Source organism: Schistocerca piceifrons, chromosome 8 (assembly GCF_021461385.2).
Source record: "Schistocerca piceifrons isolate TAMUIC-IGC-003096 chromosome 8, iqSchPice1.1, whole genome shotgun sequence".
Lineage (NCBI taxonomy): Eukaryota > Metazoa > Arthropoda > Insecta > Orthoptera > Acrididae > Schistocerca > Schistocerca piceifrons.
The window spans coordinates 429177796-429191122 of NC_060145.1; the positions used below are offsets into that span (position 1 = coordinate 429177796).

Sequence of the window (13327 nt, forward strand, 5' to 3'; positions counted from 1 at the left end):
AGAGGATCATGTTGTGTATTCAGTGGCATCTCATATTAGTATGCCAGGCACCTGGGCCCATATGACAATGACAAATACAATAAGCAGCGTTCACAATCCTCCACATGTGGATACTTTCATTGTGATGCAGTACCCAGAACCAGGACTTGTCTGAAAATGGGATGTGGTGCCTCCCCTGTGCCCAGTGCTTTCGTTAAATGCATCTTTGCATGTCTCGTCCTCCTTCCACTTGAAGAGAAGCCATAACAAAGGTTGTTATACTAGCAATCCATGGTGCTCCAGACAACATTGTACTATTTGTGTGGTTACTTATCTTGCTGCTAGCAAGTCCATTTCTTGAGTCAAGGCCGAATGAACTGTTTGTCTGTCCTCTAGGGCACTTAGGGGCCTGATGTTGAGTATAGCCATCCTGAATCCATTGACTCCATATTTGCTTCAAAGTTCTGGGTCCCTGTCCAGTGTGAGCAGCAATGTTGCAGAATGATAAACAGCAGTCTCAATAGCCCATAGTCCTCATTCTGTTAAATTGTGACTCATGTTGGTAGATGTTTTTCTGTTTTTCAAGAGGTGTGACACAATGTCATAACAACCAAGGAACATTCAGCCATGATGTCTGTGTATTCTTTCCGTACGTGTGGAAAGTTGATGGTGTTACTCCTACTGATCTGTGCAGTTCTGCTGGAAGGCTGTACTATTTGCATATTCAAGCATGTGGTATTCTTCATGCCAGTTTGACACTGTGTGTGCCATTATCTTGCCGTTGCAGTTTTAATGACCAGCAGTGGAAGTTTTGTACCCTGTTTACTGATGATGATAATGTAAAAACTCTTTACTATCTGTCACAACATTTAAATAAGTGCTCCTTGTTTATTGGTGGATAATTTGAAAATATGGTGCTGTTAGTTACGTTTTGGTGTCTTACTTTTCACAATTATAATTCTTGTTGCAAACAGGTGAAGCAGAATCAGGCAGCAGAAAAGAAGTTACAGAAGGATATTATGAGTCGACAGGAACAAGATCGTAAGGCGTTTGAGACACAGAAGAAGAAGGAGTACAAGATGAGTAAAGAGCGGTGGAAACGGGAACTGAGCCTAGACGAATCGACACCAAAGCGGCAACGCGACGCCACCCTGCAGTACGTCAGCCTGCTGTTGGGCCAGTTTCTGTAGTCAGTAAGGCAGGATACCATGTGTCCCCCTGGAACACTGACAATGTTATTTTCACATCACTGTGACTCTGTGGATTAGGCATTTGAAATTGGAATTCAGTATTATAATGTGTTATCTAATTCATTTGTCACAGTTGTATTCTGTTACTTTATTTTAATAGTTACAATGACAGTGGACTAGTGAAGAGTAAACAGTTCCATGGCTTTCTGTTCTGGGAATAAATAAGGTTCTGATAACTTCACCATATGCTCTCTTATTCCATACTAAGTGAGGTGCCGCAGTGGTTTTCACACTGATCTCTCATTGGGGAGGATGATGGTTCAATTCCCAGTCCAGTCACCGTAACTTAGCCTTCCTGTGGTTCCCCTAAATCTCCCCAGATAAATGCTGGGATGTTGCTTGGAAAAGGGGTGGCCGATTTCCTTCCCCATCCTGTCGTAATCCAAGCCAGTGCTCCATCAGTGTTGACGGGAAGCTAAACTCTAACCTTCCTTCCTTCTTGTTCCTTGAATCATTCTGACCAAGTCTCATCTTTTATTTGGTCATTCCGTTTGTAGCCAGGAAGAGAAGAGACTTCTAACTAGAGTGACCTGAAAAGTCCAATTGATGTGTTTGTACTAAATAGATTGATTGTGATTTTTTTATATAAAGTAAAATTTAAATTAAATGGAGTAAAATGAAATAAATGGGTTGGTGATGATGAAATCAATCAAGATGTGATGACATGAAATGTTTATAAAAACTGGTGAGAAATACTGAAACTGCAATGTAACAAAAATGCCGTGACAGTTGAAAATTTGTACTAGACAGGTGGAAACATCAGTGACAATAAAAGTTAGTCACACCTGAAGACATGCTTGGAAAGTTCAGTGACTTCTTACGAAAATTAGGAAATCAGAGTTAGTCTCAATGCATCACAAATTTTCAGTTGTACTTGCAGATTTGCACAGATTTTTCTCTTATGGGCATTAGGGCATGCTCCAACGTGTGTTTCTGTGCCTAAAGTTTTGGCTCTCAATGCTGGAAACATTATCAGAGGCTATAGGATTCAGGTACTAGTTTCAGATTGAAACAGGCACTGATCACTTCAGCATAGTGCAAAGACAAAGTGGTATTGACAAAATGTATAAACCAACAAGAAAAGTGCATGAATATTTAAACACTGCAAAGGACCTTTGCTCGATGCTTGCCACAGCAGGAGTAAAAAAAAAAAAAAATCCCTTGCATGGGCTGTCATGTGTACATAAGAAATACAAAAAGATGCATTAACACTCAGATTAGAAGACATGAGAGCAGTTGTCTTCTGGACAACACGAACAAATTGGATCAAGTACTGGGACTAGAGAACCATCAAATTTGTTTCTCTGATATTATGGGTTTGTTGAGGTCCAAGCTTTATAATGCAAGTATGTACGGAGAGACGACAGAAATTCAAAAGCACAAAAACTTCTTTCAGCAGAAGAGGAGGAGGATTGAAACTAGACATATTGTGATCCTTAATACTAAATATAGGAAACGGTGGCAACTCCTTCACAGTACAAGCTGCATATGACCAATCAGCATAACTCCACGATTGTGGGCAACGGTCTGGTGTCATTACACCAGACCATTGCATGGGTGCTTATGAACAGCAGCTTGCTGAGCGTATGTAATTTTGAAACTTTGAAACTCATGAGCCTTTATAGTCTCCGGTGATGTCTCCAGCATTAGGAGACAAAAACTTAGGCACTAGAATATGCCTTGGACCACAGATTACTGACCATAAAACAAAAATCACAAAGAATCCAAATTTTCAATTGCACAAATATACTCATTATAATGTGAAAGTATCATTGAATGTGCCAAGTCTGGTTATTTCTTGCCATGTATTTGATAAATTCTGTATTTTTCCTCTCAGACCCAGTGTACTTCTCATGATGTACCAGCTGCCATGGCTGTGGCAAATAGTGTAGGACCACACAGAAGACACAAAGGAGGCTCATAACACTTTCTGGAAATTCGATACAAAGTCTACACCAACTTTGTCGCCACTACTTCCTCTGCAGCCTTTGCATTATTTATAAAACAGGGAGGGAGCTTCTTTTGGAATAAAAGATAAAGTTTTTAATCATGCATATTAGTGCATGAGTTTGTTGTTGAACTTTAACTGTGTACATAAATTGTACAAAGTTTCATCAAAACAAATCAACTTTGTGGCATGCAAGGGATAGCTTGCTACAGATGTTTTCCTTAGAAGATTGTTGTACTTGCATGCTCAATAAGTGTTGACCTCCATCAAAAGTAGGAACCATTTTAATCTGTGCGCACCTACTTCTATTGCTTCTCCTTGTTGAAATTCATTTCTGCATGTTGTTTTCCATGAGGCTACGAGGGACTAATGCTGTTTCCATCTTCCAGTAGAGCATAAGAACTACATCTTACAGTAAACTTACGTTCGCTTCTACAGATTGTGATGAATCTGTACAAAGATACAAAAGTTAGAAAATAGTTCCATAGTAGTGCAAGCAGTCGCATTTCATTTCTGTTATGGTAGGTAGGAAAAGTGCTGAGAAACCAGATGTAACTAACACCACTATGAACAATTGACACTTTGCACTACTCTAACATTCAGCTCTGTAAACAAATGAGTAAACTCTTCTGGTTGACAGTTAGGTCATTGACAGTTATGTCACAGAGCAATTTGTTTGGAATGAACGGCATCTTGGGATGCTTTTATACCCTGCACAAGTGTGGTAGTTATTTTTGAGTCATGTCAGTCTTCAATTGAATCTTATTGTATGTACATACGACAATGCCAGTACAGAAACATTTACCAAAAGTAAACATAGATGAGGTTTGTACACCCAAACATGTTGCTTCATTAATTCGTTTATGTAAGTAAACAAAATTTTACGACTGGTAGCTGTCCCTGAAAAACCTTTTCGTATTTCTGAAACAGTCATGGTCGATTAATAATCATATCACTTTAAATTGTCGCTGTCTCAGTCTTTTTTACTAGAAATACGGTAAAAATCTTGCATGTGAGATGTGTAGAGAGAAGTGGCTTTCTGTGTAACAGCTCTTTGATCATCTCAAAGTTGTTAACTCAATCCAAAAATAGACAAGAATGATTCCAATAAGAGCACAGTGATGTGATATCGAACAAAGTAAATTTAGTGTTTTCAAGGGATATCCCCTTTATTCCCTAACCAGAGATTTAATTATTTGTTATTATTTAGTTATTTTAAAGTTTTATGTCAGTTGACTTACATTTTTCTTCCAGGAGTCAGAAAGACAACCTCAAGCAACTGGAAGCTCAAGAGGAGCAAAGACTTCTTAGAGGCCAGAAAGAATATCTCGATTTGGAGATTCGGAAATTCAGAAGAAAAAAATTCCTTCTATTCCAGAGCCTCGAAAGGGAGCTTCTTCAAGAGGTGATAATATTGACCCTGCTGGTTTACAGAATCTTGATTCAAATTACAGTACTGGGATGATGCACTATTATCATTTTTGCAGATGGTGGGAAGTTGCTAGATCAGTTCGTATTGTCTGTTGTTAATACTTACTCTTAGAAACTTAGACTGATTAAAATATGTGTAGTGTGAATCTGATCACGTTTTAAGTTTCACAAGCAGTCTTAATTACAGTAGCGTTTGAGTGGAATGGATTGTGACCAGAAGAGCATACACAGACTGTAATCACATCTGTTCAGGTTAACATGGATCACTATTATTGAGGTCTGTGGTGTTTAAGGAGAAGCACACTCTGGGAAATGGTGTAAGAGTGGAAGTGGCAATTTTAAGATGCTACTGCAATTCTCTGTGGATTGCAGTTCCCCCCAGGATGTTATATATTAACAGTGCAGCTGCAGTCTTAGTTGCTTAATTTTGTTCACTATAATGATCTGTTTTCATAATTTTTTAAGTATTTTAGGGTATACAGCATGGTACTGTTTTGCTGAATGGATAGAAAAAGTCAAACTACACATCCCAAGTAATGGCAGTAGATGTTTGACCCACATTATGAAAAATTCCATACATTCTATACGGAAATGCCTTCATGTCAGTGTCTTATGATTTGTCTCAGTGTAAGTTCTATCATTGTGTAGAAGATGAATTTACAGTACCTTCAGTAGTATAACAATCACGATTTTTTTTAAAATTTTATTTATTTATTTTTCCCCCTTCCACAAAACTCGTGGCACTTAAATCTATTTATTTCCCTTTTAATTTTACATGTGCATGCGCGAGGACCTGGCTGCACTTCGCTGCACCGCTCAGCATTGGCTTCGCAGCCATCCGTGATGGAGGTACCCATTGTTGATCCCACCAAGTGAGAGATTAGTTTTGTAATTCGGTTTTTGCATGTGAAAGGAACTCCGCCCATGGATATTATCATCAGTTCACACAAGTGTATGGTGACAAGTTTGTCCATTCAACACATCTGAAGATAGTGCAGGAATTAAGTGCCAGTTGGAAGGATGTCTGCAATGAAGAACGGAGTGGAAGACCTTCAGTTTCAGAGGCAGTTATCGAGATCATCCAATGCAAAGTGCTTCAAAACAGAAGGATCACCGTCTGTGAATTTGTTGGTTGGACTCCTGGGAGTTCTTATAGTACAGTTGAAAGAGCTTTGATGGTAAATTGGGATATCACAAGTATTGCACTCTGTGGGTACCGCGTATGCTGACAGCAGAACACAAGGAGTAACACCTGCACTATGCTCGCCAGTTTCTTCAGAAGTGCCAATAAAATAAGGAAGGATTATTGGACTCCATTGTTATGGGATATTAAATGTAGACGTTTCATTTCACTTCCGAAATGAAAGAAAAATCCAAACAATGGTGTCAGTCTGGCTCATTAGTCACAAAGAAGTTCGAAAAATCTCCTGCTGGCAAAGTAATGGCCACTGTGTTTTGGGATTGATTTTATGGAACCCGGGACACCAATCAACTCTGACAGTTATTGCAGAACACTATGAAAATTCAGGCAAGCTATCTAGAACTGCCGTAGAGGATGACTGACAGAAGGTGTAATGCTGCTTCACTATAATGCCGAACCTCATGTCTCCTGGCGAACCGAGGAACTTTTGGCAAACTTTGGTTGGACTGTCAAGCTCCACCCACTTTACAGTCTGGACGTTGCACCTAGTGATTATCACTTGTTCCCCACGTTAAAGGAACACTTAGGTGGCCAGCATTTCCAGAATGACGATGAAATCAAAGAAGAGGGGAAGTGCTTGCTCAGTGGGTTGGCGGTGGAGTTCCACGGCATGCAGATACAAAAATTGGAGTACCATTGTGTAGAAAAAGATGGCAATTATGTAGTAAAAAGAGCCAAGTCTCTTCTTTTTAATGACATAAATTTCTGTGAGAAGAAACAATGTTGCCTATTCGTACAAATGAAGGGAGCCTTACTTCTGGATAAACCCTGGGGAGCTGATGTCACTTTGTTTGTAGGAGACCGAGTATGGAGTACGTGGGAAAGTGATGCAGAATACACCCAGAGGCCTTAAGTGATACTGTGGTATTAGTAATAACACTTATTTACCAGGTTGAGTTTACAGAGTTATAAAAGTGTCTCAGTGCATCATGCGGGTGGTCGGGCATAAGCACAAGGTACAAAGGTGTAATATGTCCTTTCGGCAAGTTGTGACAACGGTGCTGCATGTCTGAGATGTGGCTGCTTGTTATGCTGTCAGCAGTGTTCAGACGGGCAGGTGCTGCTCACACTGAACATTTCTGTGGTCCTGTGCGGCCTTGACATCTCAGCGCTCTCATGCACAGTCCATGACGTGCTTAAGTGCAGATAGCCAGCAGTGTGGTAGATGTCAGTTGTCGTGAAGAATATGCCCTGGTCGTCCACAATGGATCAACAAAAATTGCAGATATTCACAAGTTGGCCAGGAGGCTGCATGAACACACACTGCCTGGATGGTGTGGAGGTAACAACTTTTTACATCTGCAGACCAGTCTAATCCTCATATGCGATGTTTCAGTAAGCGGTAATGGCAGGCCACAGTTGTAGTTTGCATCGGATTGGCTGTGTCTGTGTTGAAGTCAGCAAGTGGGTAGCAGGCAAATCATAATCAGCTTCTCGTGGTTTCAATGAAACTCTATAGTCGTTGTTCTCTCCAGTTCTAGCAACACACACAGAAAGTTAACATGAGTGAATGGGTATTTAGACTCCAAAAGCCGCATTATTTAAAAAGCTGAGCTTGCACCTATGAAACAGTCTCTCTGGGTGCACTATTGAATTTGCCCTTGTATATGGGTCTCATCCATGCTCTTTGCTTCACTTTGGTAGTTCAGTAATTATTTTGGTGTCACTGAGATTGGGTCTTTCGGCAAGATTTGACTATTGCAGAGGTGCTCTGGCACTTGAAGTTACAGAATGTTACTTCATACTAAACTGTTATGTAACATTTTGCCAATTGCGCTTTTGCTCCCTTTGCTTAGATTTTGTGTAGCAGTGCTTGCCTGGTGCTCTGCCTTGTGCTACATCAGCAGTAAGCCGTGTTGATGTTCACACAGTCACACTGGCTCAAAGCTGGTCCCCTTGACTCTGATCTCTGCCAAGTAGAGTTTTATAAAATTTAGTAATGTACACAAAAATTATTCTCCAGCATAACAATGCAGTTGTCTGCTTGTTTGAGTCCTTTACGTATTATTACACGTATCTTAAGATGCTCGTTGCTGAATAAAATTAATTATTTGGACTTCTTAATGATTTTGATCGAAGACTTTGAAAGAAGAGTTTGAATGTTCTCTTGATTACTGTTGGCAACAGTGTCACAAGTGGTGGTATCTTACTGGATGAATCAAAAAACCAAACAAAACTTTTATCTCTCCATTTAAATAATTTTATCAAACAAAACTTTATGAGATGATTCAGATTGTTTTTTCACCTGGTCTAACCATCTGGATTTCATTTTTTCATAATTTGCCGTATTATAACAAGTGGATACTGGGATGATTCTTACTGGTAGCCAAAGACTGACACCTTTCTAATAGATTGCCCATTATTAAGTTGTGGAAAATTAAATACTGAAGTTATTAACATCATCATAGCTGCAATGAAAGTTGTTTACAGTTTGCCATTTTATAATTCAAATTTTTGACGTTTCTAAATTTTCTTTTAAAAAAGTTGGCACAAATCTTTGAGCATGACATTGTTGCAACCTTTTTTTTTTTAGTTACAGAAATTTATAATTAGAGTTTGTGCCATAGTGTATTAGGTATGAAAGCCAATCAGTTGGTTTACTGATGTCTTGTATGCTTTGTCTTTTTCCAGGAGTTAAGTAAGAGACAGCAACAACTGGAGCAAGCTCACGCAATGCTTCTTCGGCACCACGAGAAAACGCAGGAATTGGAGTACAGGCAGCAAAGAGCTGTGCATCAACTTCGTGAGGATCAGATCATGAGGCAGCATGCATCAGAACTGCAGAACCAACAGGACTATATGGAGCGTGCTGAACGGGAGCTACGTAAGAAGCATGCATTAGAGCTGAAGCAGCAGCCGAAGAGCCTCAAGGTGGGCCACTTTGGTATTAGGAATATGTGGTATGTGAAGCTAATTCTGCAAAATGTTGAAACATTGGTGTCTGTTTATTAAACAGTAATTGGGTGGTTGTATTATTTGAAATCAACATTTTTCACTTGCCAAAATGTTCTATCTCACTAAAAGTTTATTCTTCAATCATTATATAGTGGCAGTAGAGTTACTAAAATTTTATTTGAACAAAAATAACCAATGATTGAAACTATAATATAATATGGATATATAAAAAATATACTCACCAAGCTGTGGCAGGAGAATACACACACAAAGTATATGGAAATGTGCAAGCTTTTAGAGTCAGTGGCTTCTAATGGCAGAAGGCCTGAAGGGAAAGGAAGAAGAATGAAAGAAAAGGACTGGTGAGGTTTAGGAAGTGGAGAGGGTTATGGAAAAAACACCGAAAACCTCGGGTCGGGAGAGGCTTACTGAATGGGATGAGAAGGAAAGTACTGACTGTTGGTGCTTGCTTCAGGCAAAGTTCGATAACCTGAGAACTTAAGAGTGGAAGGTGGGTAGTAATCAAGACACAGAGTACTGAAAAAACATCATGCAAGAGTTAGTAAGTGCAAAAAGCTAAGTACATTGTGTACGGTAGACAAGTGAGAGAGAGGGGTAAAATAGACAGGTTAGAAAATTAAGATATAGAAAACTAAAATGGAATGAAGAAAAAGAATAGGTATCAAAAATAAACACTGGGACCAATAAAAATTATCATAAATTTAGAGCAGGTGGGTGGTGAGAACCAATCAAATGTTGTAATGACAGTTCACATCTGCAGAGTTCTGGGAGGCCTGTCAGGAAGGAGAATCTAGATGGCACATGTGGTGAAACAGGCACCGAGGTCACAGCTGCCATGTCCTGTGACAGGATATTGTGTGTTGCCTTTATATACCCTTTGTATATGATCATTCACCGTAACATAACTTGTTGCTACTCATACCATTGTAGAAGGCGAAATAGCGCTTACACAGGAGCTGGTACCCAGCATTTCATTTCACAGGTGACTCTCCGTTTGATAGCATATGTTCTGCCAGTTGCAGGTCTGGTATAGTTGGTGTTAGAAGGGTGCAATGGTCTTTTACTTCAGTAATTGTCACAGGTGTAGGAGCCATAGGGTAGGGAAATAGATGCAGGAGACAACATGGGGTCTGATGAGGGTATTGCAGAAATTTGAGGGGGGAGGGGGCCAAAACTATCCTAGATGTGGTGAGCAAAATGTCAAGACAGAATGGTGGACCTATTTTCAGTGCATGAGTTTAAGAAGTCCTAGCCTTGTGGAAGTAACTGATAAATACGTTCAGTACCTGGGTAGTACTGAATGACAAATGGTGTGTTCCTAAATTGTTTTTTTGGAAGGATCAGCAATACCAGTATTGGACGCGGTGACCCTGGAGATCTCTTTTGAACTAGGTTGCTGGCATACTTTAGGTACAGTAGATGCTGAGCTGAGAATGGTGATGCACTGTTGTAAAGTGCCTGCATCTGAAGAAAAATGATTGATTCCAATGTGAAGGCTTGCTTCAAATTCCAAGGCTATATAGGAAGGAATATTTGACATGAAAAGGATGGCAGCTGTGAAAATGTGAGTACTGGTTCTTGTTTGTGGGTTTAACATGGATAGAAATGTGTATCTTAGCCTCAGTAAGGATGAAGTCACCACCAAGAAAAATAGCATGACGTTCAGAAATTACCATGTGAAATTTAATTGGGAGAATACATTCAGTGTGTCCAAAAATTTCGTTTTTATTTGGACATTCAAATCTATTGAATGCATATCCATTCGTGATTCAAACCTCACCTCATATAAGGTATTATTGGATGTTACTTTTTGCTCACGTTTTGTTGCAAATATTGTTATCTAGTCATGTAAACATGAATTTGGAAAAAAATTGTTATTGTTTGTAATGATTTCTTCTCCCACATTCTGTAATAGTTTTAAATTTATGAGTAAAACTTAACACACAAAGATAAGTCTTGCTAGAGGATGTTACTTTTCCCAACAGATGTCATACTCGTATTTTTAGATTCAGAACCCTTCTTACACATCAGTATCTAAAAGTCAGTGACAATTAACAATTCTCTCCCCCACCCCCCATTAAGTACATCTCCACCCTCTTAGTTGCAGAAGTTATCAAAAGCACGTTAGTAATGCTAGGTTTAAATGAATATACATTTCAGCAACCAGTGTTCACTGTTGCAGTTTTAAAAGGCATATATTTGCTTTCAGACCAGAAGGCATCATTATATTTCCATAATGCAACAGAAAAATTTCCATATCGACAAGAAGAAGGAATAGTTAAGATATACTTTGAACAAATAATTGCGCTTAGATTGGGTTTAACTCTTAAGACAGAAGCCGAACAAGGACAAAAATACCGAACACCAGTTACACAATTATGATTTACAGGTAAACAAAAATGATGTAACGAACAATATAAATAAGAAAACTGTCTTAACACAAACAAAAAAGATGATATGATAAATAAATGTCTTAAAGTTCAAAAAATGGTTCAAATGGCTCTGAGCACTATGGGACTTAACATCTTAGGTCATCAGTTCCCTAGAACTTAGAACTACTTAAACCTAACTAACCTAAGGACATCACACACATCCATGCCCGAGGCAGGATTCGAACCTGCGACCGTAGCAGTCCCGCGGTTCTGGACTGCAGCGCCTAGAACCACATGGCCACCGCGGCCGGCTCTTAAAGTTCAGGGATTATTAGAAATCTTGTTTGTACTTAAAAGATTAAACCTTGCAATCCATTCTACATAAAACCATACTCTATATAAGTATCTATAAAGCCATTGGTACAAAATAAAATTAGTAAAATGTTAGTGAAATTCAGTTGAGACATCTGATAGTTGTTACAACAAACCTGTAGTAGTTGTTAAAAATCCAGTGGAACCATACAATTGGTACTAGACACATGCACTTTCAATAAAATAATTGAACCAGGAAGGGACAGGGTATTCTTAATAGAAGAATGTCATTGAAGTTCGCATGGGCAATGTACATAAGCACAATGGATTTAAGAGTAGGATAATGGCAAATGGCACTACACAACAAATCGAGAAAATATACAACATTTCTATTCAAAGATCAGTCATATCAGTTCCAAGTACAACCCTTTGGTACACATATTTCTGTGTCTGTATTCATAAGAGTATTGGATAAGGCGACAGGTAATGGGTTAAGGGATAAAGTGTCATTCTAATGGATGACACAGTTATGGCACCCACACCACGGAAGGAATACCTCAAAACCTCAGACGAATTTTTCTTCATATGAAGTTTCCAAAATCTTAGGTAGGAATGATAGCATTTTACAGAAAATTCCTTCCAAATGTAGTGCTTAATGGACCTAATTCAATGAAACTATTGAAACAAAACACAGCATGGTACTGGGACATACATTGCAAAGAAGAATTCAACAATATAAAAGAAACTTTGGCAAACTCAACATTACTAGGTCTCCCAAATTTCACTTTACCTTTCCATTTAGCAATGACTAAATAAATACATACATACATACATACATACATACGTGATTTGGGATGTCACATTTTTTAGGAATATAAGACAGACAATACAATAGAACACAGGCTGATAACTTTAGCTTGTAGTATGCTTACATATCATGAATGCAATTACACTATAACAAAAAAACTTTTGTCTGTAATATGAGTGTTGAGAAATTTAGGTACCTATTAGCAGGAAACAAAACTACACCTTTCAAAAGCCTGAATAACCACTTTTTGCTACGAGACCTGCCAAGAAGAGAGGTAATGAGGATCTGGAAGGTACTGACAGGGTGTGGAGCCATGCCAATTACAGTGCCATGTGGCTTGCTGCGTTAGAGTTCTCGATTAAGGATCTATGGTGCAAACAGCCCTATCAGCGTAGTAACACAGATTGTTGATTATGTTTAAATTGGAGGAATTTAATGGCCAGTGGTGTATGGTTAACTCATCCTGATACTCTTCAAACCACACACGTGCACTGCGAGCTGTGTGACATGTTGCGTTGTCCTGCTGGTGAGATGACATCATGCTGAGGAAAAACAAACTGTATGTAGGGGTAGACATGGTGCCCAAGGATAAATGCATACTTTTGTTGTGCCTTTCTAGATAACGAGACCGCCCTTCGTCCTGGACACTTCCAGTGATTGCTACGGGGTGTTTGCTTTCGGATGGTTCATGCTGTACATGCCAGTGGCCATTTGTGTGATTTAGCGTACAACATGATTCATCTGAAAAGGACACCTAGTCTCACTCAGTGGACATCCAATTGCAGTATTAGCATGCAAATTCCAGCCTTTATTGCCGATGTATAGCAGTCAGCATGGGTGCGTAAACCAGGAGCCTGCTGTGGGTGTCTGTACACATTGTTCTCTGAATGGTCCTGTTGGTAGCCCCTTGTTTCATCTGGATGGTCTGTTGCTTTACAGGTACTCTATAGTTGCATGTCTGTCTGCCCTACACAATTCCCCAGCCATCATTTACCTCTGTCATCTATGGTCTGTGGTGCAGAATAGTTGTCTTTTCTTTTGGATAGCACCATTTTGCCATGCACCATATACTTCAACCGTACAAATTTAGTCATTTGTGAAATGTTTCCA

At 39.2% G+C, this 13327-nt stretch overlaps 1 protein-coding gene across 1 annotated transcript in view; it reads left to right on the forward strand.

Moving 5' to 3' along the window:
• Nucleotides 1–13327, forward strand: part of LOC124711225 (serine/threonine-protein kinase Tao) — a gene marked incomplete at its 5' end in the record, with an annotated part of 153862 nt that overhangs the window by 74687 nt on the left and 65848 nt on the right. Inside the window, 3 exon segments of the mRNA XM_047241184.1 lie at nucleotides 954–1135; nucleotides 4432–4582; nucleotides 8441–8680. Coding sequence (XP_047097140.1) covers nucleotides 954–1135; nucleotides 4432–4582; nucleotides 8441–8680 — 573 coding nt within the window.